The sequence below is a fragment of the Silurus aristotelis genome, assembly GCF_946808225.1.
Source record: "Silurus aristotelis genome assembly, chromosome: 14".
Classification (NCBI taxonomy): Eukaryota; Metazoa; Chordata; class Actinopteri; order Siluriformes; family Siluridae; genus Silurus; species Silurus aristotelis.
This window is the reverse complement of record NC_139587.1, coordinates 21,941,756-21,969,269: the sequence shown is the minus strand read 5'-3', so window position 1 is coordinate 21,969,269 and position 27,514 is coordinate 21,941,756. Positions and strand designations below refer to the sequence as shown.

The 27,514-nt window shown below is 37.1% G+C and overlaps 2 protein-coding genes across 4 annotated transcripts; one reads left to right on the top strand and one right to left on the bottom strand.

The window, feature by feature from the left end:
• Positions 1 to 45: 45 nt before the first annotated feature.
• Positions 46 to 14,036, top strand: slc30a9 (solute carrier family 30 member 9). 3 transcript variants are annotated; one of them, XM_083560029.1, is made up of 19 exons: positions 46 to 215; positions 2,496 to 2,641; positions 2,868 to 3,065; positions 3,159 to 3,206; positions 3,295 to 3,394; positions 3,532 to 3,624; positions 3,712 to 3,794; positions 4,015 to 4,073; positions 4,456 to 4,523; positions 4,959 to 5,061; positions 5,587 to 5,642; positions 5,752 to 5,887; positions 5,974 to 6,013; positions 6,098 to 6,169; positions 6,328 to 6,435; positions 9,665 to 9,830; positions 9,914 to 10,043; positions 10,123 to 10,236; positions 12,192 to 14,036. In XM_083560029.1, the coding sequence occupies exons 2-19, from the start codon at positions 2,533 to 2,535 to the stop codon at positions 12,234 to 12,236; spliced, it is 1,728 nt and encodes a 575-aa protein (XP_083416155.1). In that variant the 5' UTR covers positions 46 to 215; positions 2,496 to 2,532; the 3' UTR covers positions 12,237 to 14,036. The 3 variants fall into 3 exon arrangements, with proteins under 3 accessions (XP_083416155.1, XP_083416157.1, XP_083416156.1); XM_083560030.1 differs by having other exon boundaries at positions 67 to 215; positions 2,503 to 2,641; XM_083560031.1 differs by lacking the exons at positions 2,496 to 2,641; positions 2,868 to 3,065; positions 3,159 to 3,206 and having other exon boundaries at positions 61 to 215.
• Positions 14,037 to 18,612: 4,576 nt separating this feature from the next.
• On the bottom strand, positions 18,613 to 27,282 carry grxcr1a (glutaredoxin and cysteine rich domain containing 1 a; the record flags this gene model as incomplete). Its single annotated transcript, XM_083559747.1, has 4 exons — positions 18,613 to 18,841; positions 21,102 to 21,167; positions 22,441 to 22,680; positions 26,875 to 27,282. The coding sequence occupies 4 exons, from the start codon at positions 27,280 to 27,282 to the stop codon at positions 18,662 to 18,664; spliced, it is 894 nt and encodes a 297-aa protein (XP_083415873.1). The 3' UTR covers positions 18,613 to 18,661.
• Positions 27,283 to 27,514: the final 232 nt, after the last annotated feature.

Below are 27,514 nucleotides of genomic sequence, written 5' to 3'. Positions count from 1 at the left end.
CGCATGCGCAGCTCTAATCACGCCCATCTCCCCCAGTCGCGACTTCTAATTACCTACAGTCTCGCGAGAGCATGCGTAGACGTGACGTCACATGCTCCTGGACCGGGTTCATGGCGTGAGACGGATGTCAGTGAGCGCGGTGTAAGAGAACTCTTATCCGACCGCCACTCGGAGTATGGACTAGGATATGTGGAGAGGCAGACTGCTGCATAAAGGTACAGCCTGAAAACATGACACCCCGATGTAACTCTAACGAATAGCCGTGTGAATGTGTGTGTGTATATGTGTGTTTTGTTAGCCGACTACATAGCTAACGTTACCGGTCAAAGTTGATATGATGCCTCTACGACTGTAGCATCACAACCGAATAGACCAGACTAATACACACACTATATATATATATATATATATATATATATATATATATATATATATATATATATATATATAAAGCATTTATTTAATTCCAGACTGATTAATTTCAGGCCCTGTTTCAGTAAAAATCTGTCCGGATATATTTGGACGTTTGGGACGGTTATTTGCTACTTGCTGGATTTGTTGTTGTTGTTGTTGGGCGCTAGACTGGTTTTGACCCACATACCGAGTCTGTCGCTTTCTGATCTCTTCCACACTGTAGGTTCTTCTATAACTATTTACATTCTTTAGGTATTATTGCCCTGTTGGGTCGCTTTAGAAAAGCAATTCCTAGTAATCAATGAACTATGATGAGAGATTTGGATTGTAATTAATATAAACAGTTCTCTATAATGACTTTTGCATGACAAGTGCTGCATTTTAGTTTCCATCACTAAACAGTAAACCTCAAAAATAATCAAACTATAACGAGTCATCATTAAGTGTCACCCAGATGAGGATGAGTTCCCTCATGAGTCTCGTTTCCATCAAGGTTTCTTCTTCATATCATCTCAGGGATGTTTTTTCCTTGCCACAGTCACCACTGGGTCACTCATTAGACTTATAAGTAAAATATTTATAGGGCATTAACATGCATTCCAATTTCATAATCTCTTTCTCTGTAAAATTGCTTTAGTACAACGGCCATTGTTAAAAGCGCTTTACAAATAAAACTGAGTTGAATTGTAGTCTGTTTTCTCTGGTCAAGCTGTAAAGAAAGTTACTACTGGTTCTATTTTGCAGCTACAGATTGTTGTTTCTTCCAGAGGTTTCTGTTAAAACCCAGTTTCCCATCACACACTAACAAGTACATGACTGTACAGTCTGTAAACTGAAACCTCAAGTCTTGGCACATTTTACTTCTATTGTGTCCTAAAGTGAACTGAGGAAGTTGAACTCACTGTTCAAGACATTGGACTTTCTACCAGAAGGTCAAGAGTTTAAATCCCAGTACAAACATGCTGCTTCTGGGCCCCTGAGTAAGACCCTGAACCCTCACCTGTGCCATCATTTACCTGTGATAAAACGTGCAACTGATAATCATAAGTGTAAATCAGGGCATGTGCTGAATGATGTAAATGTATTTAAGAAAATGAGATTTAATTATTTGATTTACACTTAATTTAAATAGAAGTACCGTATTTAACTTTTTACTTTGTAGTTCAAATGTGTATGAAATATACTGCAATATGGACAGCTTTTTAATGGGTTTTTATTTATTTTTTATTTTATTTTTTTTTTGCAAGATTTGTTGTAATAAATTAGTTGCATATTTATTTATAGATTTTGTGAGTGATTTCTTGGGGACTGGTACATTTATATAATTAATAAGAGATATATGTTACAAATATATGTTACAGATCATATGGTACAAATATCTTGGGTTCTGTTTCATTATTTACTTTTTCAAAGGGCTCATTCTTTCATCAGCATAAATGAAATGGCTGAAGTTAATTATTTTATTATGTTTGCAGTGCATTACAGTGATTTCGCTGTTGTCAAAAGGAACAGGAATATTTAGGGTTCGGTATCTCGGAATAAACTTTTTCTACATGCTTAAAACATTCCAAATCTGTCTTTCTTGTATAAAACCTTTGATTTTGGGACATATACATGAGTCTGTTATTAAATATTATAGTAATAAGCATGTAGAGAATAATATACTTTGCCATCATGTTTACATTATTAGGGTTTCAAGTAAAGAAGCTTTTATTGTCATTTCTACTAAACACAGTGGTACACGGTAAAAACGAGACAACGTTCCTCCAGAACCCTGGTGCTACACTAAACAACATAGAGCTATAACACACAACATAAAGCTACATAACATAAAGCTACATAAAGTGCATCGAGTGCAACCTAGTGCAAACAGTACAGACAACACAAGACATTGTGGGACAATACACATAACACAAGATAGTGCAGACCAGTAAACCTACTGCATACTCTGAATATACAGTAATATACAGGTTTTTAAATGTGTGTAGTCATTTCAACATTTTGACCAGTAAATTGTTGCTGAACTTTTTGCAAGAAGTCATGATGCATTGCATCTTTGTGCTTTTGTAAATTTCCAGCAGGTTCCAGCAGTGTTCTTCCAGACTTGTCACAGAGAGGATGTTCCGCTGCCTGGCACCTCGGCCATGGCAGACTTTGTGCAGAATTAACCTGCAACAGCGATCTCACCTGTCTCAACTTCCTCCCCGAGTATCACGACAATGTTATGGTAAACCACTCGGACTTTGTATCACTCAAACTACACACTACATTAAACTACAAAGTAGTCCAGAAATCTCCAGGCATAGGTGGAATGAAACATTTTTATTCTAACTTTATTTGCAAAGAAGACTTTTGCATGATTGCCATTCGAGGGAAGAAAAAAAATGTGGGATAACTTTTGGAAAATTCAGTTCAGGTTTGATTGTGTGACATTTAGTGCTGTTTATATGCAGGCTGGCAAAGCGGATGTAAAGGCTGCAGCTTGTGGTTTCGCTTTCCTGACCCGAGAGGAGCTTCTATAGCCTGGGCACAGGTTCAGTACTTTTCTACTGCTGGCAGCAGTAAAGACGGACCACCAACAGAATCAGGCCAAAATGGCACAAAACCCACTGATGAAGTGCTCACTGCTCAGTCCCCCAAAGAGCCGACTGGTAACTGTAATATTTGTTAGTTTACATTTCTAACATGAAGCAACAAAATTCATTCTTCATGTACTTTCTTGATTATTTTTTTATTTTTTGCAGGATCCAAACCTCTGAACCTGCCAAATGCAGAAAGCATTCAAGTAAAAGGTAAAGCAGGAATTGTGACTCTACTGTAATTTACTTTTTTTTTACTGTGGATTGCAGCATATAATTCTGTTCCTCCTGATGTGTTCAGTGCGGGCAGTGCTAAAGAAGCGGGAATATGGTACCAAATACACTCAGAACAATTTCATCACTGCTGTGAGGGCAATGAATGAGTTCTGCCTCAAACCCAGGTGAACGAGCTCATACGTCCGCCTCACTACAGACATCAGAGAAGAATCTCGCTTTACTTTGGAACATCATCCTTCATCTCATCCTTGTTTAATTTGGAAAATGCTAATACTATATGCTTTTTGATTGATGATTTCAGTGACCTAGAGCAACTGAGGAAGATTCGTAGACGGAGTCCTCATGATGACACGGAGGCATTTACAGTCTTTTTACGTTCAGACGTGGAGGCCAAGTATTTACTTTATAACTTCTAATTCATATATTTTTTCTTCACATTGTGTAGTGATTAATTTCTTCTTGGTTGTTTTGTGGGTTGTAGGGCTCTGGAAGTTTGGGGCAGTATGGAGGCCCTTGCTCGAGAGAGAAATCTGAGGAAAGAGGTGGAGCGACAGTTCCAAGAAAGTATGTGCTCTCTATAATTTATAACTGCAAAGTGTTTATTTTTTATTTTTGGTGTTTTATTATTCAGATCTACAGCATTTTTAACCCCTAAAGGCGTCCTGTATTTTGTGTATGCTTGCAATGCAGTATGTTGTGAAATTAAAGCAAAGCTTTCAGATTGATTTTGTCATTTGGTCTAGGATTTAGTTTTCTCTTCTGTTCTGTTTTTTCATATCCTTAGATATATTCCGCAATCAGCAGTTGTTAAAAGAGTATGAGGATTTCCGTGGAAACACAAAGGTGAGTATTTATGTCTCTGCTATATGCCAGATAAAAAATTTTCATGAAGAATCGGCTTTAACAGCTGTGGTAAAAGAAGGAAATTGCTGCAGCCAGACAGAAAATGTAACAATAATATAGTTGATAAAAGAAAAACCAGTTGAATTTTTATTAGTTCATTCTTTTAAAGAGAAAGTGGAAAGAATGTTGTTCCTTTAGTGTTTCTCCACCATCTCTAATATTTCTCACATTACCAACATAATATACACATGTGACCTGCCTAATTGAACTACATAAATGGGGGCACTACTCCCACCATTATCACAGTTCCATACCTTATTGTTTAAGTGCATTCATAATTCAATGATTTGTTTGGTTCAGCATGCAAAACCTCTTTTCACAGCCTCGATCAAGCAATAGAGCTACTTTCCTCCAGGGGCCAGGAAAGGTTGTGATGGTAGCCCTATGCATGTAAGTTTCCAAATATGCTCAAGTCCTTCAATAACTTCATAGAGAGCTATGAAGATAGCATGTGCAGTTAATACTGAAAAGTCAGTAGTGTTCTGTAAAGGACATTCAGGCTCCTTAATTAGGGCAATTTGGGTTCAGCTGACCAGATTTAACCAGACAGAAGTGACTACATATTTAATGTGTATTAGATTAAAGCGATTGAGTAAAACATGTGCACATGAGCGATTTACAGGAAACATTTATCAGGCCTTTATGGAGTGCATCTGTGTGGTTGCTCCAAACAGCCTGTATTTCTCCATTAATGACCTAATTAGTTTGTAGTAAATCATTCGTAAAGTTATATGTGATGTCTTTAAGTCATCATTGCTGATGCAGATAGATGAAAGGAATGTGTTTGTGTTTTGAGATGGTTTTTTTTTTTTTTTTGCTTCTCAGAAACGGACTGAATTTTATTTTCAAACTTCTGGCGTGGATTCATACTGGATCAGCCAGCATGTTCTCAGAGGCCATCCATTCCCTGGCCGATACCTGTAACCAGGTTATACACTCTTTGTTTTTTAATTGATGTGCTAAAGTAAAATAAGGGTGCAAGCATCTTTAGATTATATTAGGAATATCTGTGATGAAAAAAAAAAACAGACCGGTAAAATGAAGGTCTGTGCATCTGCAAGTATCTGGCGATACGATACGATGATACAAAGGTTGCGATACTGTAAGCAAGGCGATATATTGGAATGTTTCTTAATTTAGGAAAATGATATCATTTTAAGGAAAGCTATCATTTAAGACACAGTACTATATGCAAACCATAGCAGAAAAATAAATAAATTACACAATGGTAAAAGTAGTAGAAATTGCTGAATTTTGTAACACTCTTCAATTGTTTTAGTTGATTTTGTTTGCATGTGTTATTAATCTTTTCTGCAGTATTATATGAGATAGGGACTCCGTGATTATCATTTATTATCATGCATTCCATTATTTTTACATTAGCGTGGTTGGCATCTCTGAGGGTTTTTTTTCTATAACTTTTTTGTTTTGTTTTGTTGTGTTTTAAATGCAGGCTCTTCTTGCACTGGGAATCAGTCAGTCTGTGCGTAACCCTGACGCTGGCCACCCGTGAGTATAAGTACTTACACACAAAGGATTTCAGTCTGAAGACTCCACAGCCGATGTGTAAGTAGTCCGATATGAAACAGGTGTTTCCTTATTTTCTTTTGTTTTAAAGGTACGGCTTTTCCAACATGCCCTACATCGTTTCCCTCATCAGTGGTGTGGGCATTTTCATGATGGGTGCCGGCCTGTCTTGGTACCACGGTATTATTGGACTTATGCACCCTCACCCAATAGAATCGCTACTCTGGGTTAGTGAGTGTTCATTCAACATGCAAATAATTGTAACATTATCTTTATTAATATTCATATGAGTAATATCTGTGTGTGTTTGCAGGCATACTGTATTTTAGCAGGATCTTTAGTTTCAGAAGGAGGTAATCGTCCTGTAAAAATCTCCTTTAAATTTGAATATATAAGTAATATTTAGCATAGCTAAGTTCTTATGTTTTGTCAAATAGCAACACTCCTGGTGGCCATTAATGAAATCAGGAAGAGTGCCCAGAAGCATGGATTCTCGTTCTATGAATATGGTATGATATTTTATTTAAATAGTTCAATTATTGGTTGCCAGATTTAGTTTGAAACTTCTCTTTGATTATTATGTGTGTTTAGTTTTAGCATTTATGTCAGGTTGTTTCCTGTTAAAGGCTTTTATGTACATTATGGCGTTGTTGTATGTGCGTTTCAGTAATGCAGAGTCGAGACCCCAGTACCAATGTGGTTTTGCTGGAGGATGCTGCAGCTGTTCTGGGTGTGGTGATGGCTGCAGGCTGTATGGGTTTAACCTCCCTCACGGGTAAATGCACACATAATGAACCAATTTCCATGCACATTTTCTTCTGAGTGTTTCTTGACAATAATTGCTCAGTTGCATTCGTTATACAGTAACATTTTCTTACATGTATTGTAATGCTGGGTCTAATTTATAACAGGAATGTTCTTAATTAGTTCATTGTTTGCAATGCAGATGTTTTTGAATTCATTATGACACTGGTCCGTGCGTCAATTCGTACCGGGCTGCACAGAAAGAATACATAACTTACAATATTTACATTTTATTTATTATCTGATTCTGAATGATGTTTTATTTTGGAAAATTACCGGATTCTCTCCCCCACATCTGTATATGACTCACTCATGATGAATGTCAAGATACTTCCCTCGGTCACATGTCTTACCTCCATCCGCTACCTTCTTAAAGGGGCTCCTGCCGCTAACACATAATACATTACCGCTAATTTGAAACCCCCAAGCTAGCAAAATGAACAAAAAAACAACACAGTGGATTCACGTTTATTATTATATTAGAAAATACCAGTTTTTATGCCGGCCGTATCCTTTTATTTTGTTGTATTTATCTGCCACACCTTAAAGTCCGGTCCGTGAAAATATTGTCTGACATTAATCCGGTCCGTGGCGCAGAAAAGGTTGGGGACCACTGCTTTAAGGTATAGTGATGATAGGTATCGAATATTAGTATATTAGTGTTAATACCAGCTATGACTTCCGCAATAATATCATATAAAATAATCTAACTACCTTATTTTATTTAAATGCAGTAAAATGCAACAAAAACTGATATTAAACTTTGTTTTAATTATTAAAATTTTAATTCTTAGAATAGAATAAAATTATTCTATTTTATATATTTTTTTTTAATATAAAAAAAATATAATCACTGAAAATGTAGAATAAGACAAACACGGGCACATCGTTTCGTTAGAGAAAATAATGCAAAATGATGCTTATTATGCCACATCACAGCACCTAAAATTATTCTTCAACAGCAAGTTTCAAGAGTGTTTTATTCCTGTTATAATGCAGGAATTTACTTGGATAACATTTTTCTTAATTACTAATACAGGACACATCAAATCATTTTAATGTTTTATTTAATGGTGTGGAATGCCATCGAAGCAAGTTAGGTGGCGTTATCACTTATGTTATAGCAGCTACAATCCATTGTTCCCTCTCCAGCATTTTTATTCTCTCTTAAGCCAAACAGTTAGACAAAGAATTCCATCTTATCATGATATCAAAAATCTGGAAACTGCAAATCCCCAGAAGACTGGTGACTCTGACTCTTATAAAATGGTATAAAGTCTTTAGACTACAGAATCGTTTTATTAATATTAAATAAATATCTCTTCAGGGAATCCTCAAACACATCAACCAAAACACAAAACATCTGCAGTTTGGCTTAGAGCAAGCACTACTGTCAGGGTTGATGTTATAGAAAATGAATCAACTTTTTTTTACCAATCAGACATTAGAATTTAACCTCACCTTAGTGTTATATGTATTAATACCTGAAGTTACTGCTGCAGCTTTTTCTGAGTTTTAAAATACTATTAATTAATAGTGTTGGAATTGAGAGTGCAACTTTGACTGTGAGAATTGCCGGTTAATAATCTACACTGGCGATCAAAATTAAAGAACAATTTATAAACAATTGAACAATTCTGAAATAATGTCATCTTCACTGCTCAACAGTTAAAGTAGTTTCTGTCCTGTCTATACCATGCTTCCAGAACACCTTTTCCACAAATTAACTAAGGCATAAAAAAAAAAAAAAAACATTATTTTCCAAAAAAAAACAGATCAAAATTAGGAAACACTTTCAGATACCTCCCAGTTATTGGTGTTAATCTGGCACCTGGTGCTAATTTCCTTGATTATCTGTCAACCCCTATTTAACTGGCAGCCTAACTTCGAGTTTTACTGACTCTGCAAGATGGTGGGCCGTTCTAAAGTGACTAAGAGCCTCCAGCAGCAGGTTGTCCAGATGAAGGCCAAAGGGATGACCCTATCAGCCATAGCAAGACAAGTTGGTCGTTCCAAATCTGTGATTTCAAGAATATTTAATTTTTACAACATCACAAACTCATTCAAGTCCGCCAAGAAGGCTGGTCGTCCACGGAAGACAAATACAAGAGAGGACAGGATACTGCGGAGGATCTCAATGGGCAATCGTTTCCACACTGCAGCTGGAATTGCTCACCAGTTCAGTGCTGAACAGGGTAAGGAGCTGTCTCGTCATACAATGTTGCGAAGTTTAAGAGTATTTGGACTGAAAGCCCACTCTGCAGTGACCAAACCTCTCATTAGCAGAAAGAATCAAAAGGCTAGACTAAGCATGTTGTGTGGACAGAGGAGAACTGGTCCAAAGTTCACTTCAGTGATAAAAGCAAGTTTAATTTATTTGGGTCCGATGGAAAACATTATGTTCGGCGACAAACTGGAGAAAGACTGAACCCAAAGTTTGTAAAGAAGTCAGTGAAAAGTGGAGGAGGAAGTGTCATGGTTTGGGGCATGTTTTCTGCAGCAGGAGTTGGGCCTCTTATACAGCTACATGGCAGAGTGAATGCAAATGTTTATTAGAACCTTCTTTAACAACATATCGTTCATCATAACACTGCGTTCATCACCCAATCAGCCCGCAGTGTTCATGCAGGACAACGCTCCATGTCACACAGCAAAACGGGTAAAGCAGTTCCTTGAAACTGAAAACATTGAAATAATGACATGGCCTGCCCAGAGTCCTGATCTCAACCCAATAGAGAACCTCTGGAGAATCCTTGGCGACAAAGTTATGGCCAAGAAACCCACTACAGTCACCGAACTGTGGAGGAGACTGGAAGAAGAGTGGACCAAAATCACACCAGAGCAGTGTGAGAGACTAGTGCTGTCCTGTGGCCGCAGATGTGCTAAAGTCATTCAGAGCAGAGGCCTGTATACTTCCTACTAATTGCTGACTGTTGTAACCTTCACAAAATATTGTTGTAATCTTTTTCCATGCTACAGTCATTGTTGTCTAATTTTGATCAGTGTGTTTTCTGCAAAATAATGTTTTTTTTGGAAATGCCTTAGTTAATTTGTGAAAAAGGTGTTCTGGAAGCATTGTATAGACAGGACAAAAACTCCTTCAACTGTTGAGCAGTGAAGATGACATTATTTCAGAATTGTTCAATTGTTTATAAATTGTTCTCAAATTTTGATCGCTAGTGTACATTCCCTGTTTTTAGGTAACCCTTATTATGATAGTGTGGGTTCCCTCAGTGTGGGCACTTTGCTGGGAACCGTCTCGGCCTTCCTTATCTACACCAATACACAGGCTCTATTGGGTCGGTCCATTCAGGCCGAGCATGTGCAGAAGCTCACAGAGTTTTTGGAGAACGACCCTGCTGTCAGGTAAAAAAATTTTTAAGATCTGTGTAAATCTTTGAAAGTATGACTGGATAATGAATGCATACACAATTGTCTTGTGTCCTCAGAGCCATTCATGATGTAAAAGCCACCGATATTGGACTGAGTAAAGTGCGCTTTAAGGCTGAGGTGGACTTTGATGGACGGGTGGTTACACGGTCCTATTTGGAAAAGCAGGACATTGATCAGATGCTTAATGTACGTACAGAACAACCACAATGTGGACTTGTGTAGTGCCGTATATCTTGCATAACAAAAACTTGTTTACCGGTTGTAGGAAATTCAGCAGGTAAAGACTCCTGAAGAGTTGGAAGTCTATATGCTGAAACATGGGGAGAACATCATCGACACCCTGGGAGCAGAGGTGGACCGTCTGGAGAAAGAGCTCAAGGTGCATCAGTCTTAAAAACCTTTTTGTTTGTTTCTTTCAAAGTGGTTTCTTGTTAGAATTTTTTGTTTTGTTTTTTACAAATATACAGTAATTCCTCATTTCCAAAATATATATTCTGCAATAAACAAGGGATTACTGTGTATATGTATATATATCATATATACACTGATCAGGCATAACATTATGACCACCTGCCTAATATTGTGTTGGTCCGACTTTTACTGCAAAACAGTCCCGACCTGTGGAGCATTAACAGTCCTGACCTGTGGAGCATTAACAGCATTAACTTCTTAAGCAATTTGAGCTACAGGAGCTCGTCTGTTGGATCGGACCACATGGGCCAGCCTTCACTCCCCATGTGCATCATTCCTTCCTTGGACCACTTTTGATAGATAATGACTACCCACAGGAGCTGCAGTTTTGGAGATGCTCTGACGCAGTTGTCTTGCCATCACAACTCGCTCAAATCTTTATGCTCACCCATTTTACCTGCTTCTTACACATCAACTTAAAAAACAAAATATTCACTTGCTGCCTAATAAATCCCACCCCCTAACAGGTGCCATGGTGAAGAGATAATCAGTGTTATTCATTTCACCTGTCAGTGATCAATGTTATGCCTGATTGGTGTATATTCTACATTTACTAAATATTTTCCCCTCTCTCTCAGCCTACCATTAGAGTGGTTTGTTTTGGACCACCATTTCCCTCTGTTTACAGACATTATATCTGCGGACAATGTGTCCTCTCACATATGGAATCTGACCCTGTACTGTCAGTATAGTTTAGTGCTTCACACACACACACACACACAGGCCGAGCAAGCCACTTTGACGTTTCGCCTCTTCAAATAAACTAGAAAAATCCCCCTTTTTTATAATATATCAAGTGAATCTGGTATACCGTATTTTCCGGACTATAAGCCGCTACTTTTTTTTCCACGTTTTGAACCCCGCGGCTTAAACAACGAAGCGGCTAATTTATGAATTTTTTCCTGCCTTTTTCCGGTTTCACAAACTTCAAGCCAAAAAACTGAACCCATGACATTAGACCAATTAAATTTTCGAACTGAAATGAAAAAACACACCTGACCTGTGTTCTGAGCTGCACGGCATCGGGAGAAAAACCTCCACCGGTGTTGATTTTTAAACGCACGACGATGCCAAAAGATAAACTCCCGAGAGAAATAGTTGTGAAAGGAAGGAGGAAGACAGTGAACAATGACTTTCTTGGTCGGCTACTGTTTAGATACAAGCCGTGTAACATGTTAAGTCTGGATGAAGGGAGAGCTCACTAACTCCAGTTGCAACAGAAATCATATAAGCACAGACAGGTTTCCAAAACTCATGCTTTTTTATTTTTCTTGGCAACAGCGTTACAGGTTAGTCAAAGAAACTTAGAAATGAGCATCAGAAAATAATGAGCACATAATCCTCAGTCTCACACGCACACACGCAGTAACACCGGAAGAATGCAGTGATGTGCTGTTCCCAAAATGCTGCTCTGCTCTTAAAGGAGCCACAACATATTTCACCCCTTACACTGTGTAACAGACACTGTCTTTCGGGAAAGTTTCGGTGTAGACACCTTGTGTGCGGCTTATACACAAGGTGCGGCTTATTTATGTTAAAAATAAAAATATTTGTAAAATTCAGTGGGTGCGTCTTATAGTCCGGAAATTACGGTAATGTAACATAATGTTTGACAAATTGAGAAAATCGATGTCAAAGTATATAGATAATGTTGTTGTCATTGATCAATAGTTATATCTAATGAGAAATTAACTTTTTCTTTTGTTTGAGGTTTTACTGATAAAAAAAAAAAAGTCCATGCATAATGGGAATCTAATGTGAATTTAAAATGAGTGTATTTGCATATTTGCTTTTTAGTGTTTTTTCTCATTCTTATTTCTTTTTCTTTTCTATTTCAATTTGTATTTATTTTTGTTAAACCAGCAACGCAATCCAGAAGTGCGGCACGTGGATCTGGAGATCCTGTAATGCTGTAAGGAAAGTTCAGCATCTGTGTGGCAGAGAAAAAGCCGGACAAGTTGAAGAAGGTTTAAGTGGTTGTGCACCTCTACTGAACCAGCTCTGAACCACCATCCACAAAGTCTTACTTTTCATCATTACCACGTCATTGCAGCGCTTCCTCAATCCACACGTCTGATACTTCTGTCAACTGATCATGCAAGAAGGTGTTTCGTTCGGTCCGGAAGAGTTCATAGACCTAGTAAGCTTACATTTATGAAGTCAACTCGTGTTTTAATGTCGTAATGCCGACGTAGGAACTTTCTTCTTTTAAGTTAAAACTATGAGCTGCTTCTTCAACAGCACTCAGAGGTAATGAGTATCCAAAATAAAGAGGTAAAGCAGGTTTTCAGTTTTAAAGTCTGTGTCTTTGTAAACAAACTCCTTTCAATAGAGCAGGTACTGTACAACATTTGTTTTTTCTTATTCCACGTGTTTTTATTTCCTGTACAAGAGAGTGCAGAGCGCAGGGAAGAGTAGTGGTATGAGTAGTAGTAGGGGATTAGTTGGAAAAATAAGTTTTGGGGAAATCCTTTAGGTTTTTCGGGAAATTATAATACAGATTATATCGTAATAAATAGAATATATATATTTTCCCCTTAAGCTATGAATAATTGAAGATACTTAATTGTATATCATCTCTCTGTTTGATTCTAAAGGAGTCTGGTTCATGTCAAGATTTTGAACTCTTACAGTTATTCACGGAAACAAAAACTATTCGAAAATGATGAATGACAGGGTGCAGAAGTAACAGATCATCCACAGTGACAGTATGAGAGCTAATATAAGTTAAACTTCTTTCCCCATCCTGAAGATAACATTCAAACAGTAACGGCTGACATTTTCCTACATGCTACTTTACAACAAACGCCACATAACAAAAGTTCATTAAGTTAAATAGCAACACAGGACTTCTTTAGGGATTGACAGGAATATGTTTGATTCCATCTTTTCTTTTTATAACACTGATGGGGGAAAAATGCCCGATAGAGTACAAGTGCCGTGTTTACTTTGACTATTTTCTTTATTGCTGTATTGGATACATTTTGCTCTCCAGCTACATCCTCATCCTTTACTAACAACACTAGCACATAGTTAACACAGTATCTGTTTGTTTAAAAAATGAAGAAGCACAGATCGGTGAGAAAAGTGATGAAAGATAAGGTTCTGAGCTGATAATAAACAAAACGAAGGTTGTGGGTTTAAATCCCACAGCTGTAAAAGCTGAGAGTCTGGATAAAATTTTGCATTTGCAAAAGAAATACATATTAATGTACAAATACACCATCGTTCATTATGTACTATTAATACAGAGGTCTTCAAGAAGTCTTTTAATTCAGCATATCTATAGCATATATGTGATTACCACAGACTACATGTTTCTGTGTTGTAAGAAATAAACAGAAAGCCATTTACTCAAAAGTGACAATGGAAGTCTAATAGCTGTTTTTTTTTTTTTGTTTGTTTGTTTTTTTGGTCAAAATATATTTACTATGCAGAACTACATGATTTAAATCATGCACAATTACACTTTAACTGTAAAACAACTAGTATTTCTGAATGCAGGGGTTCATACTGATTCATTTAGAAATATCTTAAATAAAAATTCATTAAATCATTTGGCAGAACGACTCCTTTATAGGAGAATGTAAATGTTTTTTTTTGTTTTGTTCTGTTCATTTGTCTGCACAAAGAAATGTACATATATATTAGTTTGTGGTAATCACACATCTGTTACTTCCATTGAAATGAAGGTCATTCATAATTTGAGCATGTGCATCCCTTTTTTGGAAACGTTCACTAAATGGATAAAAAGTTTGTAGACACCTGACCATAAGATTCATCTGCTTTTTGAACATCCCAAGATTTAGTTTGTAATTACAGGTATAATAATCTTCACTTTTCTAGGGAGATGTTCCACTAGATTTCGGAGTGTGCTTGTGGAAATGTTCATTCAGCCACAGGTCTGTTAGTAAACTCAGGTACTGATGTAGATGAGGTGAGGAGGCCTCTGGTGCAGTCAGCATTCTAATTCATCCCAAAGGTGTTCAACATTGTTGAGGTCAGATCTCTGTAGCAGGTCATTTATGATCTTCCACTCCAACACATATAAACGATATGTTCATGGAGCTGGATTTGTGTACAGGGGCATTATCGTGATGGAACAGGTTTGGGTCTCCTAATTGAAGTGAAGGGGAAATTTAATGCCACCACATCCAAAGATTCTTATAATTGTGTACCACAGGCGTTGTGGTAACAGTTTGTGGAAGAACCATATATGGCTGAAAAAGGCAGGTGTCCCAATACTATTGTCCATATAGTGTATGTGGTATGTTTCTGATTGGCTTTAAGAAACTTTCAAGGTACACCAGCACACTTCAGGGTTCACACAAGTGCATTCCTTAATTCTTATTAAAGGTGCACTATAATCACCAGGTAGAATATTCTGAACATGTGAATGATGTACCTTTGATGGTATCACTACCACCGACAAGGGAAACTACAGTAAAATATATGTGCTTGGATTTGAATTCAGAATGAGCGTAGTCGAAATAAGTAGTGGTCAAAATGGGCGTGGTCTAAAATAAGTAGTTCCTCAACCTCAGCTAAATCACTTGCGTTTTTAATTCTGCTTTCTCATAATATACAAAAGCCAGTGTGTTTATTGGAACCACCATGGCAGGTAACAAGGATGCAGTAAATTCTGTGAATGCAATGTGTGGTGCTGCTTGTTTGTGTTAATAAACGCACATACGAGCTTCATATCTCACCGCTTGCTTGAGCATTTCCTCCAAAAAAAACACAGAACCTCAAGTCTCGAGTGTCAACCATGAATCCCTAATGAACTCGGTATATATTTGTACTCTTTTGCACCCATACTATCCAAGCTGTTTGTGCATTACAAATGCAAACCTTAAAAAAAAAAAACAGAATTGTTTGAATAAATCCATTAATTTATTAAACCAAATGTGTCTTTTTTTTCCTTTCTGACCCGCTGCTGTCTATGTTGTTTTGTCGAAAATATTTACTCATTATTGAGTACATACATTTTTCCAGTAAAAAAAAAAAAAAACAGCCGAGCCTGGAATTCTCTAATGCCATTGGTTGGCCTGGTGAGCTTCTACAGACGCTCCTTGCATTCTGATTGGCTGAGCTCGCTTTCCATTATCAAAGCCCACGGGAACTCCAGCCGTCCATCAAGCGCTTCACGAGCTCCTCACACGCTCTGACGGATTTCAGCAGCCTCACACAGCCGACATGGACCGAGCGGAAATTCTCGAAAAAAGGGGATTTTAAAGCGTTATATAAATTTCTCTTGCGGTGTGCAGTCATTTTTGAACGATTTGATTAGAGATTTGATTAGAGATATACTGAGGAATATCCTCATCATATATAATAAAGAAGAGCGGATTCGATCCAAAATAAAAGAAAGAAAAGATGTGGCGCTCAGCGTGAAGAAAGGAAAAGGTATCTGTACACCGAGCTGCATCTACTGCATGTCTTTTTTCCAAAATGATCAAGTCTTTTATTGAATTTCCATTTTATTTTATTCATTCATTCCGGATGATGCTTGTCTTTGCAGCTTCATAAACAACAACAATAATAATAATAATAATAAGGCTAATCGATTTGATGTAAATGTCGATCCATTGTGCACACACAGGTACATTTCAAGGTACATTGTTGTGTAATTTCTTTTTTTTTTTAAGCGATAATCGGTGGCACAGATTTTTTTTTAATGATTTTTTTTTTTTTTTGCATGCTTGCATGTTCATTGCTGTAATCCTGGACACCTAAAATCTGTATGAATATTTCTCATTATGTTGTTAACCTTCGCTTTTGCATTTGCTCTGTAGGCGCACCAGTGGGGGCGCAACTGACCATGACTTCATTTTTTTTTTGCTCTCTGCTGTTATTCATGCCTGTTTGTTTGAAAAAAAAAAAATATATAAGAATGACTACAGTATCTACATGATTTTCTCCTCCTCTTCTGCCATGTAGATAAACGGTTCCGCTGCTGTACTGCTCTGCGCTTTGAGCCTCTTTACAATGCTGCCTTGTGGCATCAGAATCAAGCAGCATTGTACAGGGCTATGAGAGCACAGAGACCCAATACACCACCATCCTCCATCCTCCATCCTTCATCCTCACCATGTCAATGTGGCACAAGAGAGAACGACCGCCGGCTCCTTCCTGCACTGTGCAGCAACCAGGGACTGAAACCTTCAAGGAATTTGATGGATTTTGGGATGTTTCTTTGCAATGTAGAATATATTTAATGTATCGACATCTATAGTGGCTCTACATGAAACCAGGTTCTCTCAGCACCATCTTGTATTTTGACTAGTTGTATAGATCAAATGATGAATGTTTTTTTTGGGGGGGGTTTTCACCACATCCTCAAATTTTTGGAATCCCGATTAAAATTATCAATTTACCTTATGTTTGATTATAGAAATGTTATAATTGATTGCCAATTGTAATCAGCCATTGCCATAACTATAGACACTATGGTGTTAGCCTGTAACGCAGCCATTTTCTTTTTTGTTTTGCTTTCTGTCTCATTACCATGCAAATTATATTCAGGTTTATATTCATCATTTTGCTGCTTCCATTAAAAAACTGTTCTTTCGTGGACACCGAGCTCGTTTGGTTTTTGCTAATTTCACCAGTGTGTTCACTTCCTACAGTACCTCACACTTTACTGAAAGCTTGACACGCCTATGATTTGCTTTTGAGGTCTGTGATAATAATGACATGTTCAGTGTACTGTGCAAGTACGCTTTTACTTCCCAAGGTACAAAACTTCAATACTTATAGACCCTCCAATTTTCTGTGTAAATTTATAAGATACTTATGTATACTCAGGTGTTTTGGTTGTTTTGTTCCTAGAATGGTAGAAATGTACTTTTAATATCTTAGAATCTCTTCTTCTTGAGAGACAGCAAGGACATGTGTCCATTCTACACACATAGAACCACTTTTTTGGTTATTCTTTTGCATGATGTAACTGTGGGACCATTTATTTGTGATGCACTGAATGAGAAATATGTATTAAAACGTGTTTTTATGATTAATCTCTCATAGTATTGGGTTAAAGTTTTAAAAGAAAGAATCAAACATGCAGATTTTACATCTGATAGCAATAATAATAAATGTCGTGTGTGATGTATACACATTTGCGTAAGTAAGATCTATGCTGATCAGAATCAGTTCACGTTCATGGTAAGTGATTGTGTGGCAGAAACGTTGATAACGTGGGGATGCATCATTAGTCTTTACCTTCTTATTGGCAATGAATTTTACCATGTAGTAGGTTCATTTTTCAAGTCACTTTTAAATAATGTCCAGTTCCACCTAATGTACACTATAGGGACAGAATTAGTGGGACACGTGACTTTTCCAGCCATATGTAGTTCTTCCCCAAACGATTGGAGTTGGAGATACACATCTGTATAAGGGGTCTTTATATGTGGTACTGTAGGATTACATTTCTCCATTACTTGAACTTTTCCAGCATGACAGTGCCCCTCTGCACAAAGCCAGGTTCATAAAGATATGCTGGAGTGGTTAGAGTGGAAGATCTTAAGTGGCCTGCTATAGAACTCTAAACTTAACCCTACTGAACACCTTTGGATGAATTGGAATGCTGATTGCACTCCAGGCCTCCTCAGCCTACATCAGTATTAAAGCCCTTATGGTGGAATGAGCACAAATCTTCACAAACACACTCCAAAATCTAGTGAAACATCTTCTCAGAAGAGTGGAGGTTATTATAACAGCAAATGGGAATGAGGAGTGTCTAAAATTCTGTATATACATAACATGACTGAACACCAATATATCTATATATCTAATATCTATAATATAGTATTGCAACATTTAAATAATGAGATGTACATTTGAATTGTTGGACTATGATCAGATTTTATCATAAGAGCTCACTGGCTGCAAAATACTCGAGGAGCTCTGGGGTTGGTGTATGAATCCTGCCAGCTCACACACCTTATTCAAATCTTCTTTCTGAGTTCCCTCAGTCATATCTCAAGCTCTGTGATGTTCTGGGGTTACAGAAAGCATGAGCTGTATCTCTGATTTCCCGGCAACGTTTTTTGTTACTGGATTACAACATTATAGTGTAATAGGACACAGGCAATCTGACTACAGACTGGAAGTTACTGTTGCTGTGGAGTATTGAATCACCTGATCAGCCAATCCTAAATAGATACACTCGGACATCAAATAAAACAAATGTATGTTCACAGGTTTTTTTAAAAAGAAACATTTATTAAGAACCAAAAAAGTTATCTTTTTTTTTTTTTGGTACAGTCCTTTACATGGCGAATGGTGGATGAGAAGGAGGAGGGTGGATACTGATGGAGGTGTGCAGGCACTTAGTGGGAGCAGCTGGGACATGGTTGAAGGCCGTTCTCGTTGCATGCAGTGCACTTGAGGGCTTTGAACGAGTCCGTGAAGCAGTTCCTGAACACTGACATCTTGCTGCCATGGCACATAGAGCAGGGCATAAAGGCAAAGCCACCACACGTCTGGCATGTGTGGGGGTGCTGTACCCTCTGTGGAGCAAAAGACACACACACACACACACACACACACACACACACACACACACACACACATACACACACATACACACACACACACACACACATCCAAACAGTCACACACAAGTGAGTAAAAAGCAACTGTGGAAGTATGAGGTCCTTATATGGGAGGACTGGTGCAGGTTTTTCTATGAGAGCCTGAGTCACACCAGTGCAGCACATGATTCATGAATGATAAATGACTGTGTTTGTGTGTGTATGTGTGTGCATGTGCATGTGCATGTGCATGCTGTTTCATTTACTGTATTAATATTAATGTTATCTATTATTCACCTGACAGTTATAGATGCCAATCCATAATTTATGACAGTTTACTGATGTATCGGTACTTAATCATGTCATAACTCAGACCTCAGGGCTCTTCAACATTTGTCTCACATTCTGAAATAATTTCACCTTCACAAATGATCACTTCCAACTCCTGTAACAGCTTTGTACCTGCACTGGATTTTGCCCTCCTTAATTCACTCGGGATCAAGAGGACTAGCGATTTAATGCATTAATTAATAACCAACACTTAAAAAAAAAAAGGAAAGGATTTATTGTGGACTCTGTGGGATAATTAAGGGTTCTTAGTTTCTACTTAATAGCCTGTAACCATCTTTGTAATGATTTAAATGTAAACACATCGAGGCTTTTAAGAGATTCCCAAAGCTAATTAGGGCTCAGCATTTCTTTCATTTATTCATCATCAGTAATTGCTTTATTCTTATTGCTTTATTCAATGATCAGTCCATAGTCCAGAAACACTGAGCAAAAGAAGGAAATGCTTCATGGAGTGGATGCCGGTAAGACTCATATCAAATGGCACATTTACACAATCGTATTCCTATTCCTATCCTATTCTAGATTTAGTAATGTCTTTGGTGGGAAGTTAGAGGAAACTAAAGAACCCAAATTGGAGCACACGTATGAATTAGGGTTTTAATGCCACTTTTGCCCTGTGGGCGCTGAGTGTGCATGACCTTAGGTTTCCCTTGGGTACTGCATTTTTCTATTCTGCGAATCCAAAGCAATTCTTGGTAAGCTCATTGATGTGGTAGCAATCTTTCTAATACTTATGTTCTTTGCTCCATTTTAAGATGTAAAATTGGGTAGAATGTGTGAACAAATCCAGTATCTTATTTCAAGATGTTTTTTTTTTTATTTTATTTTTTTTTATGAAAAACTAACAAACCGAAAATATGTTGCACGGTCAAAAATCATTTTCCATACCAAAAGAATACATTCAGAAATATTGCAATATTTAACTAAGCATTAAACTCAATTACTAAATCTATAAAAATGATAAACAATAGATAATTAAATAATCTTATTTGTTTGGGTAAGAATTACAGTTGGTATTATAAATTGGTATTTATTTTTTTTTAAAAAGGCCATGTGTGTGATTGCGGCCTGTGAAGACTTGGCACACCACCCAGGGTGTCCGTTATCCTAAATTCCATCTGAAAGGCTCCCCACAACCCAGTGTTAATAAGAATAAGTGAGATAGAAAATGGATGTACTGATGTTTTTAAGAGTAATATTTACAGAGACCTAGTGAAGGCACTACCATTAATTATTTACAGCCCCACAGGCAGCACAGAAATCTTAAAAAGATAGTTTTTAAAAACCTGAACATTTCATGATAAAATAATTCAACCAAGGATTAAATGAAAGAGACTTGAGACTTGTTGGAAACTTTCATTTGAATAAAAATAGTCTGACTCTAATTGTGGAGAAAAAAAAAAGGCTTGGTTGTAACCTTCACACCATTTAATCTTTAATCCATATATTCATATTTGCAATTGATTCTAACACCGAGATTCTAACACTGAGCATTTGAGTTCAGTTTTTTTATTTGATATGCGTGGCTTTGATAAGGCACAGATATAAAGTCTTATTAGCTTGTCAGAGGAGCTAAACACGCAAAACTCTGTTGATACAGTTGTTTTCTTTTACGTCTCCTTTGATCACCATTTGGAGACGTTTTTGTTTTGTCTGTAGCAATAAAGGCATTAAGCTTTTATGAGGGTTTTGACAAGCAGTGCATGCTGAGGATCACAAACCTGGTAGCTTCCAAGCAAGCTGGACATGTGTATGGAACGTTAGTTGCGAAACTGTCTAAGAACGATGCTGTAAGGTCCAGTGTTATTTCAGTAGCTGATCAAAATTGCACTTCATTTTTTGTCAAGTGCATTGGACCAAAAGATGTATTTTCATGTGCATTTACCTCAATTTTGGTGAGGAGATCTTGCAGTTCCCCAGATTCATTCATACTCAGTATTTTCTCTGCACCCTGTAAAAAAATGTATTCAAGCTTTAAATAAAATGTATGTTTTAACTAAGAGCAAATGCATATTATTTATACCATCATGGCAATGCTTTAACCAATCTAATATTAATAAAGAGCAAATGATGGCAGATAAAAGTTTTTGAACACCTGTCATCAGAGGTGGCAATAGTACAAACATCCTTCACATAGAAGTAGAAGTACAGATACTCATGTTTTAAAAGACTCTTGTAAAAGTTGACGTACTGACTACACTTTTTTTTACTTAAGTTAAAGTAAAGACGTTTGGGATCTGACTTGTACTTAAGTAAAAAGAAGCCTTGACTACTACCTGTTTTAGTGACTGGTAACTGGACCTCACATTATATTAATATATGAGTACAAAACATATAAGATTTTGATATCTAATTAATGTATCCAGGCTGAACAACCACAATATTAAACACATGCAGAGAAAAGATGATGATGATCAGGCGATCAGAAATGTCTCTGTTTAAACCACTGACTCCCTCAGTCTCATCCACGTTAACCCCAGACTTCTTGTTGCCTTCTGCTGTGCTCATTGTTAGCTTTATAAACTAGCCTACATCTGTGGTGTGTGAGAGTTAGGAAATGATACACCGGTGGTAGATTGAAAAAGCTGTGCATTGACAGGAAATAGGTTGATGGGCTAAAAATGCAGAGAAGAAAAGAGAAGAGAGAAGAAAAAAATACCAAATAGGTTAAAACAAAAGTAACAAGTCTGGCTTTAAAATGTAAGAAGTAGAAAGTACACATATTTGTGTAAAAAAATGTAATGAGTGAAAGTAAAAAGTTCGAAAAATAAATAGTGAAATAAAGTACTGATACTAGAAATCTCTACTTAAGTACAGTAATGAAGTATTTATATATCATTACTTTCCACCTCTGCATGCGGTTGCAGTTTTATTGCTACAGAAACCCAATTATATAAGAGACTCTAAATTGAATGTTCTTTGGAATGAGTGTTTTATGATGAACAGGTAAACTTGGAGAATATACCTGTTAGACCTGTAGATAAAATACCCATAGACATTGCTGTGTGCTGCAAGAGCATAAGTAGAGTCCTAAAGTTCTATACTGTTTATATTATTAGCGATAGTTATTTCTGACATTCATCACTTTTCACTGACACCTACAGTTATATTTAGTTATATAAATCTATTCAAATGATCAGATAATTTTGTGATTTTTTTCAACTCACAACAAAAGAACTAGAATAAAGACAAAACCTCATAGTTTGTAGATAGTGGTCACTCACCCCCAGGTAGTGTCCATCGATGAAGACTACAGGGAGGGAAGGTGGCTCTCCTACCCGTCTGCAGCGCATCTCCAGCTCCTTGCCATACTCACTGTCCAGAGCAATGTTCTTCTCCATGAATTTCACTCTGTGGTTCTGGAAAATCTTGCGCACCAGCTCACAGCGTTCGAACGTCGTCCTGACCACACGGAAACTGGTGGTGTAGATGACGATCCGACCAAACTCCAGAGTCAGCTCAGGCTACAGTGCAGACAAATCAAGTGAACATGATAAATCAAGTGTAATTAAAAATATGCATTTGATCAACAGATATAAGGCATATAGGGCATATAAACCCAGGTCTGTCTGTCTATCTATCTATCTATCTATCTATCTATCTATCTATCTATCTATCTATCTATCTATCTATCTATCTATCTATCTATCTAGATGTATACATGTTTCAGCTAAATAACTAGGAAATCTACAGCACTTATACAGAACAAAATATTGAACAATATATTGTATATAACATGCCACCTTAACTATGCTTTGTCTTGAAATACAACAATAAAACTCATAATAAAAATTCTTAAATTAATGTATGAATCTCTTTAGTAATAGATACATCACATGCCCGAAATGAAAATGTATCATATGAATTTCCTCAACATCATGCGAAGAACAAAGGTAGGTTGTGATGTTGACTGAGGAACTTTATAAGAAAGGGTCCTTTATAATGTATGTTTACATTTTTTAAAAGTCTTTATTGTCCAAAATAAGTCAAATGCAGAAAAGCTCAAAGAAACCTAGAATGCATGTTATCTTACTTTCATTGCTGTAAATAAAGTTTTACTTTTAAGGGTCCTGAACAGCTTTCGGAGAGAGACCCTGGATTCACCATAACTCGGACAAGAATAAAATGCTAACTGAACATGAATAAAAAAGAAAACAATGTTACCGCATAGAAAGATTGCATCCAAAGACATCCTATAGATTTGTTTGCCTCCAACTTTGTGGTAATAGTTTGGAGAAAAACCACATATGGGTGGAAAAGTCAGGTGTCCCAATACTTTTGTCCATATAGTGTATTTAGTCCTATTTAATCATATAAATTCTTTTAATTGGGGTTGCAAGAATTCACGAGATTTTGTAAGCCACTGGGGCTGTGAATACATTTGTACATTTGTTCTAGCACATCGAGTCATGTGTTAAAGTGTGAATCAGATCTTCACACTTTGCACACTGTAGTGTGTGAGATACTAAAAAAGTGCATATGCCAAAATGTGACTGTGCCAAGCAAATGATAGATAGGTAGGTAGATAGCTACATTTACAATTCTTGTTCAGTTTTTTTTATCTTATTTATACTACTGAGTAGTTGAGGGTTAAGGATTTGCTCAAGGGCCCAACAGTAGCAGCTTGATGGTGCTGCGATTTAAGCGACCACATTCCCAGAATCATTCATGGATGAATGGATGGATGGATGAGTGGGTGGATGTATGGATGTATGGATGGATGGATAGGTGGAAGGATGGATGAGTGGATGGATGGATGGATGGATGGGTGGGTAAGTGGGTAAGTGGGTAAGTGGGTAAGTGGATGGATGGATAGATAGATAGATAGATAGATAGATAGATAGATAGATAGATAGATAGATAGATAGATGGATGGATGGATGGATGGATGGATGGATGGATGGATGGATGGATGGATGGATGGATGGATGGATAGATAGATAGATAGATAGATAGATAGATAGATAGATAGATAGATAGATAGATAGATAGATAGATAGATAGATAGATAGATAGATTACACAAAAAGATGTATAGTATGCATATCTATTATGTAGGGTTAAAGAGTCTCTGTAACCAGCTTCCACTAGCACTGTGTCTTCTTGAAAATGCTTGAATAATTAGCATTAGCATTTAGCAATTAGCAATTAGCATTTTAAATTTTACATTTACAATAAACAAAATACAAGTGAGCCTAACCTGTTAAATTCATGGTATGGTTTTGATTTTTTTTTTTTTCTTTTCTATGAAGAAGCTACAGTAAATGATCTGCCAGTAGGATAAGAAAATGTTAAGCTTGAAATGATTAAAAGCATCTAATAAACTAATAACAAACTAAATGAATCTTGTATTTCTTTTATATAATCTCATACAGTCTCCTATATAATCATATATATATATATATATATATATATATATATATATATATATATATATATATATATATATATATATATATATATATATATAACAGGTATTAACTGAATTAACTGTATTGCATTAACAGCACTGATTGTGGAAACTAGTTAGCTATGTATTTGATGAAAACATTTAAATCAATTCATCTTCAGGGGATGACTAGAGGAGTGAAATCACTAAAGTGTGCAGAACTCTCAGGCTACATCTCTGGTTAATCACATCACAAGTACAGCGTGATCTCTGTTACTGACAAAAAGCTGTACTTGGACATAAGTGTGCTTCTCAAAAGCTTTTCTACTGAAATATTGGCAGCTTTATATACAAGAAGTTTGGACTTATTGTACCATAGGAATTTTATTCTATCATATAAACACACCATGAAGAAATCTCTATCTTTCTAATTTTAAATAAACAGGATCTTACCTGCAAAACAACCTATAAAACTATATTTAATATAGCTTAATCTCACACTTCTCATTGCTGTGAGTTATTTACTTAACAAATTACTCTAAGTGGTAAATGTTTATGGACACACAAGCATAAGTTTATATGTGCTTTTTGAACATCTCATTTTATATTTAGTCCCCATATTTAGTGCTCTTATAATAACCTCCATTCTTCAGGGAAGATGTCCCGCTAGATTTTGGAGTGTGCTTGTGGAGATTTGTGCTTATTCAGCAACAAGGGTGTTAGTAAAGTCAGGATGCCTGGAGTGCAGTCAGTGTTCCAATTCATCTCGAAGATGTTCAATAAGATTGAGGTCAGAGCTCTCAAGACTTTCATCTCTGAGTTATGAAAGCCTATCTTCATCAAGCTGGCTTTGTGCACAGGGGGATCAGGTTCGGGTCTCCTAGTTTAAATGGAGAGAACATTTAATGCAACCACATCCATAGACATTCTATACAATTGTGTGCATCCAACTTTGTGCTTAAAGTTTGGGCAAGAACCACTTATGGCTGGAAAAGTCCAGTGTGTCAACTTCAAGGTGATTACAACCCTCAAGGTGAAGAGAACACTATAATTTCTGCTTTGAGTTTAGTTCAAATTCTTTATGTTCCTTTGAAGGAAATTTGGTAGCCCAGCATGTAGAGTTGCCACCTGACATTTCCACATCCCCCGGCTTGATCTGGAGCTCGGGTTTCTGTTGGTGCAGAGTTTTGTTTTCCTCATGTCTGTCCAGAGTTCCACCAAATCCTCTGGTTTCCTCTGACCTCCCAACCCCCTCTAGATGTGAACAAGTCTACGAATGTATGTGTTCTTACCAGGGTACTTTCCAGCCTCACCTATAACATTATCAGGAAAAGCTTCAGATACACTGCAATCATGACTGGGATAACACAGATACTGTTTGGTGGACTGTGTTTCAATAGTCCTCTTGTTGATACAATGACATGTCGATCACTACGACTTTGTTAACGAGATACTAGAAATTATTCTCCTTTACATGTGTGCATTTTGATAAATTCCACCAGCACATCAGTTATATAAAATGGTTGTGGAGAAATATAATTAGTACTTGCTGAGGTGCTTCATAAGGATGTTTGGGGAACACAGCCATGTTGTTAAAAATAAAAATTTATTTAGGTATTTTTTTAGATATTAGTGGTTAAATTTGTATTAATTTAAAATGCAAAATACCACATACCCCAGGAAAAACCATTTACCTCCCACAAATTCAACTGCACAAAAGGTACAAGTGCATTGAACTCGATATCGCACAAAAGCCATTGAGAGTAAGCAGAAAGTGGAAGTAGGCGAAATTCATTAAGCTGATTACCTAGCTGAAACACTTAAAGAAATCCATCATTAATCTTTAATTGTACAGTGACCTTGTCCTCTGAGACAGCTCGGTTGTCCAGACAGAGCATGAGAGAGTTAGAGAGGAAGATTAACCAATCGCTGATCAGGAAGGACACTCTAACACCCCCTGAGGACACCTTGGACACAAACGCACACCATTCACCTTCACTGTTGTTTTCTGTAAAGCTGCTTTGAGACAATGTCTGTTGTGAAAAGCGCTATACAAATAAACTTGACTTGACTTGACTTGACAGTTGATTCTTTAATAAAATGCTCTACTGAGGTGGAGGAAAGGTATTTTTTTCTTTGAGGCCCTAACACATTACTATAGTTCAAATTCTATGTATGTTGGGATGATAAAAGAAGTAAAAAGCATTGATGAAATGAAATATTGAGGTGGTTTAGTCTGTAAAGCATCCATTAAAGTTTAAATTAGTTACCTCAGTGACTTTGGCCAGGTTGTCAAATACTATTTGACCAGCGCTGACTTTGTGCTTAACTCCCCGCACTGTCCCGTTCTTGCTCAGTATGTTGACCCGTTTGGTGTTGAACAATCTGCTCTTGTCCTTGGCTCCAGCATACAGGAGCAAATCATCTGGATCACTCTCGCTGTCATCTAACTCCGAGCCCAAGTACACTGCAAATTGACTATTAGGCTCTCCACTGGTGGACGGTGTGCTGGCCCGCTCTGCTTCCGAGGTACTGGTACAGTCCGAGTCCAAAGAATCCGAAGGCCCGTCATCTTTATACATCTCTTTCAGAACTCGACCACTGCTTCCTGAAGCCACTCTGAACCTCACCCGCTTTTGGGGCTTTTCGCCCTCCACTGTTAACAAACTCCCCTCCATTTGGTCTCCAAAACAGCTTACATCTTCCCAAGAATGTTGCTTTAATCCACCAGTTTCTTGAGCAAGTACACAGGTTTATCCTTTATTCTTCCATATATTTCCAGCAGTCTTTAGTGGTGCAAAATCCACAGGAAAAGACTGAGCTCTGAGGCAGACTTCAGCAGCCTCATTGCCAGTGTTACTGAGCAGGTTAATAATGCATGCACGTGTGCCATGGTGACTGAGAAAGCAA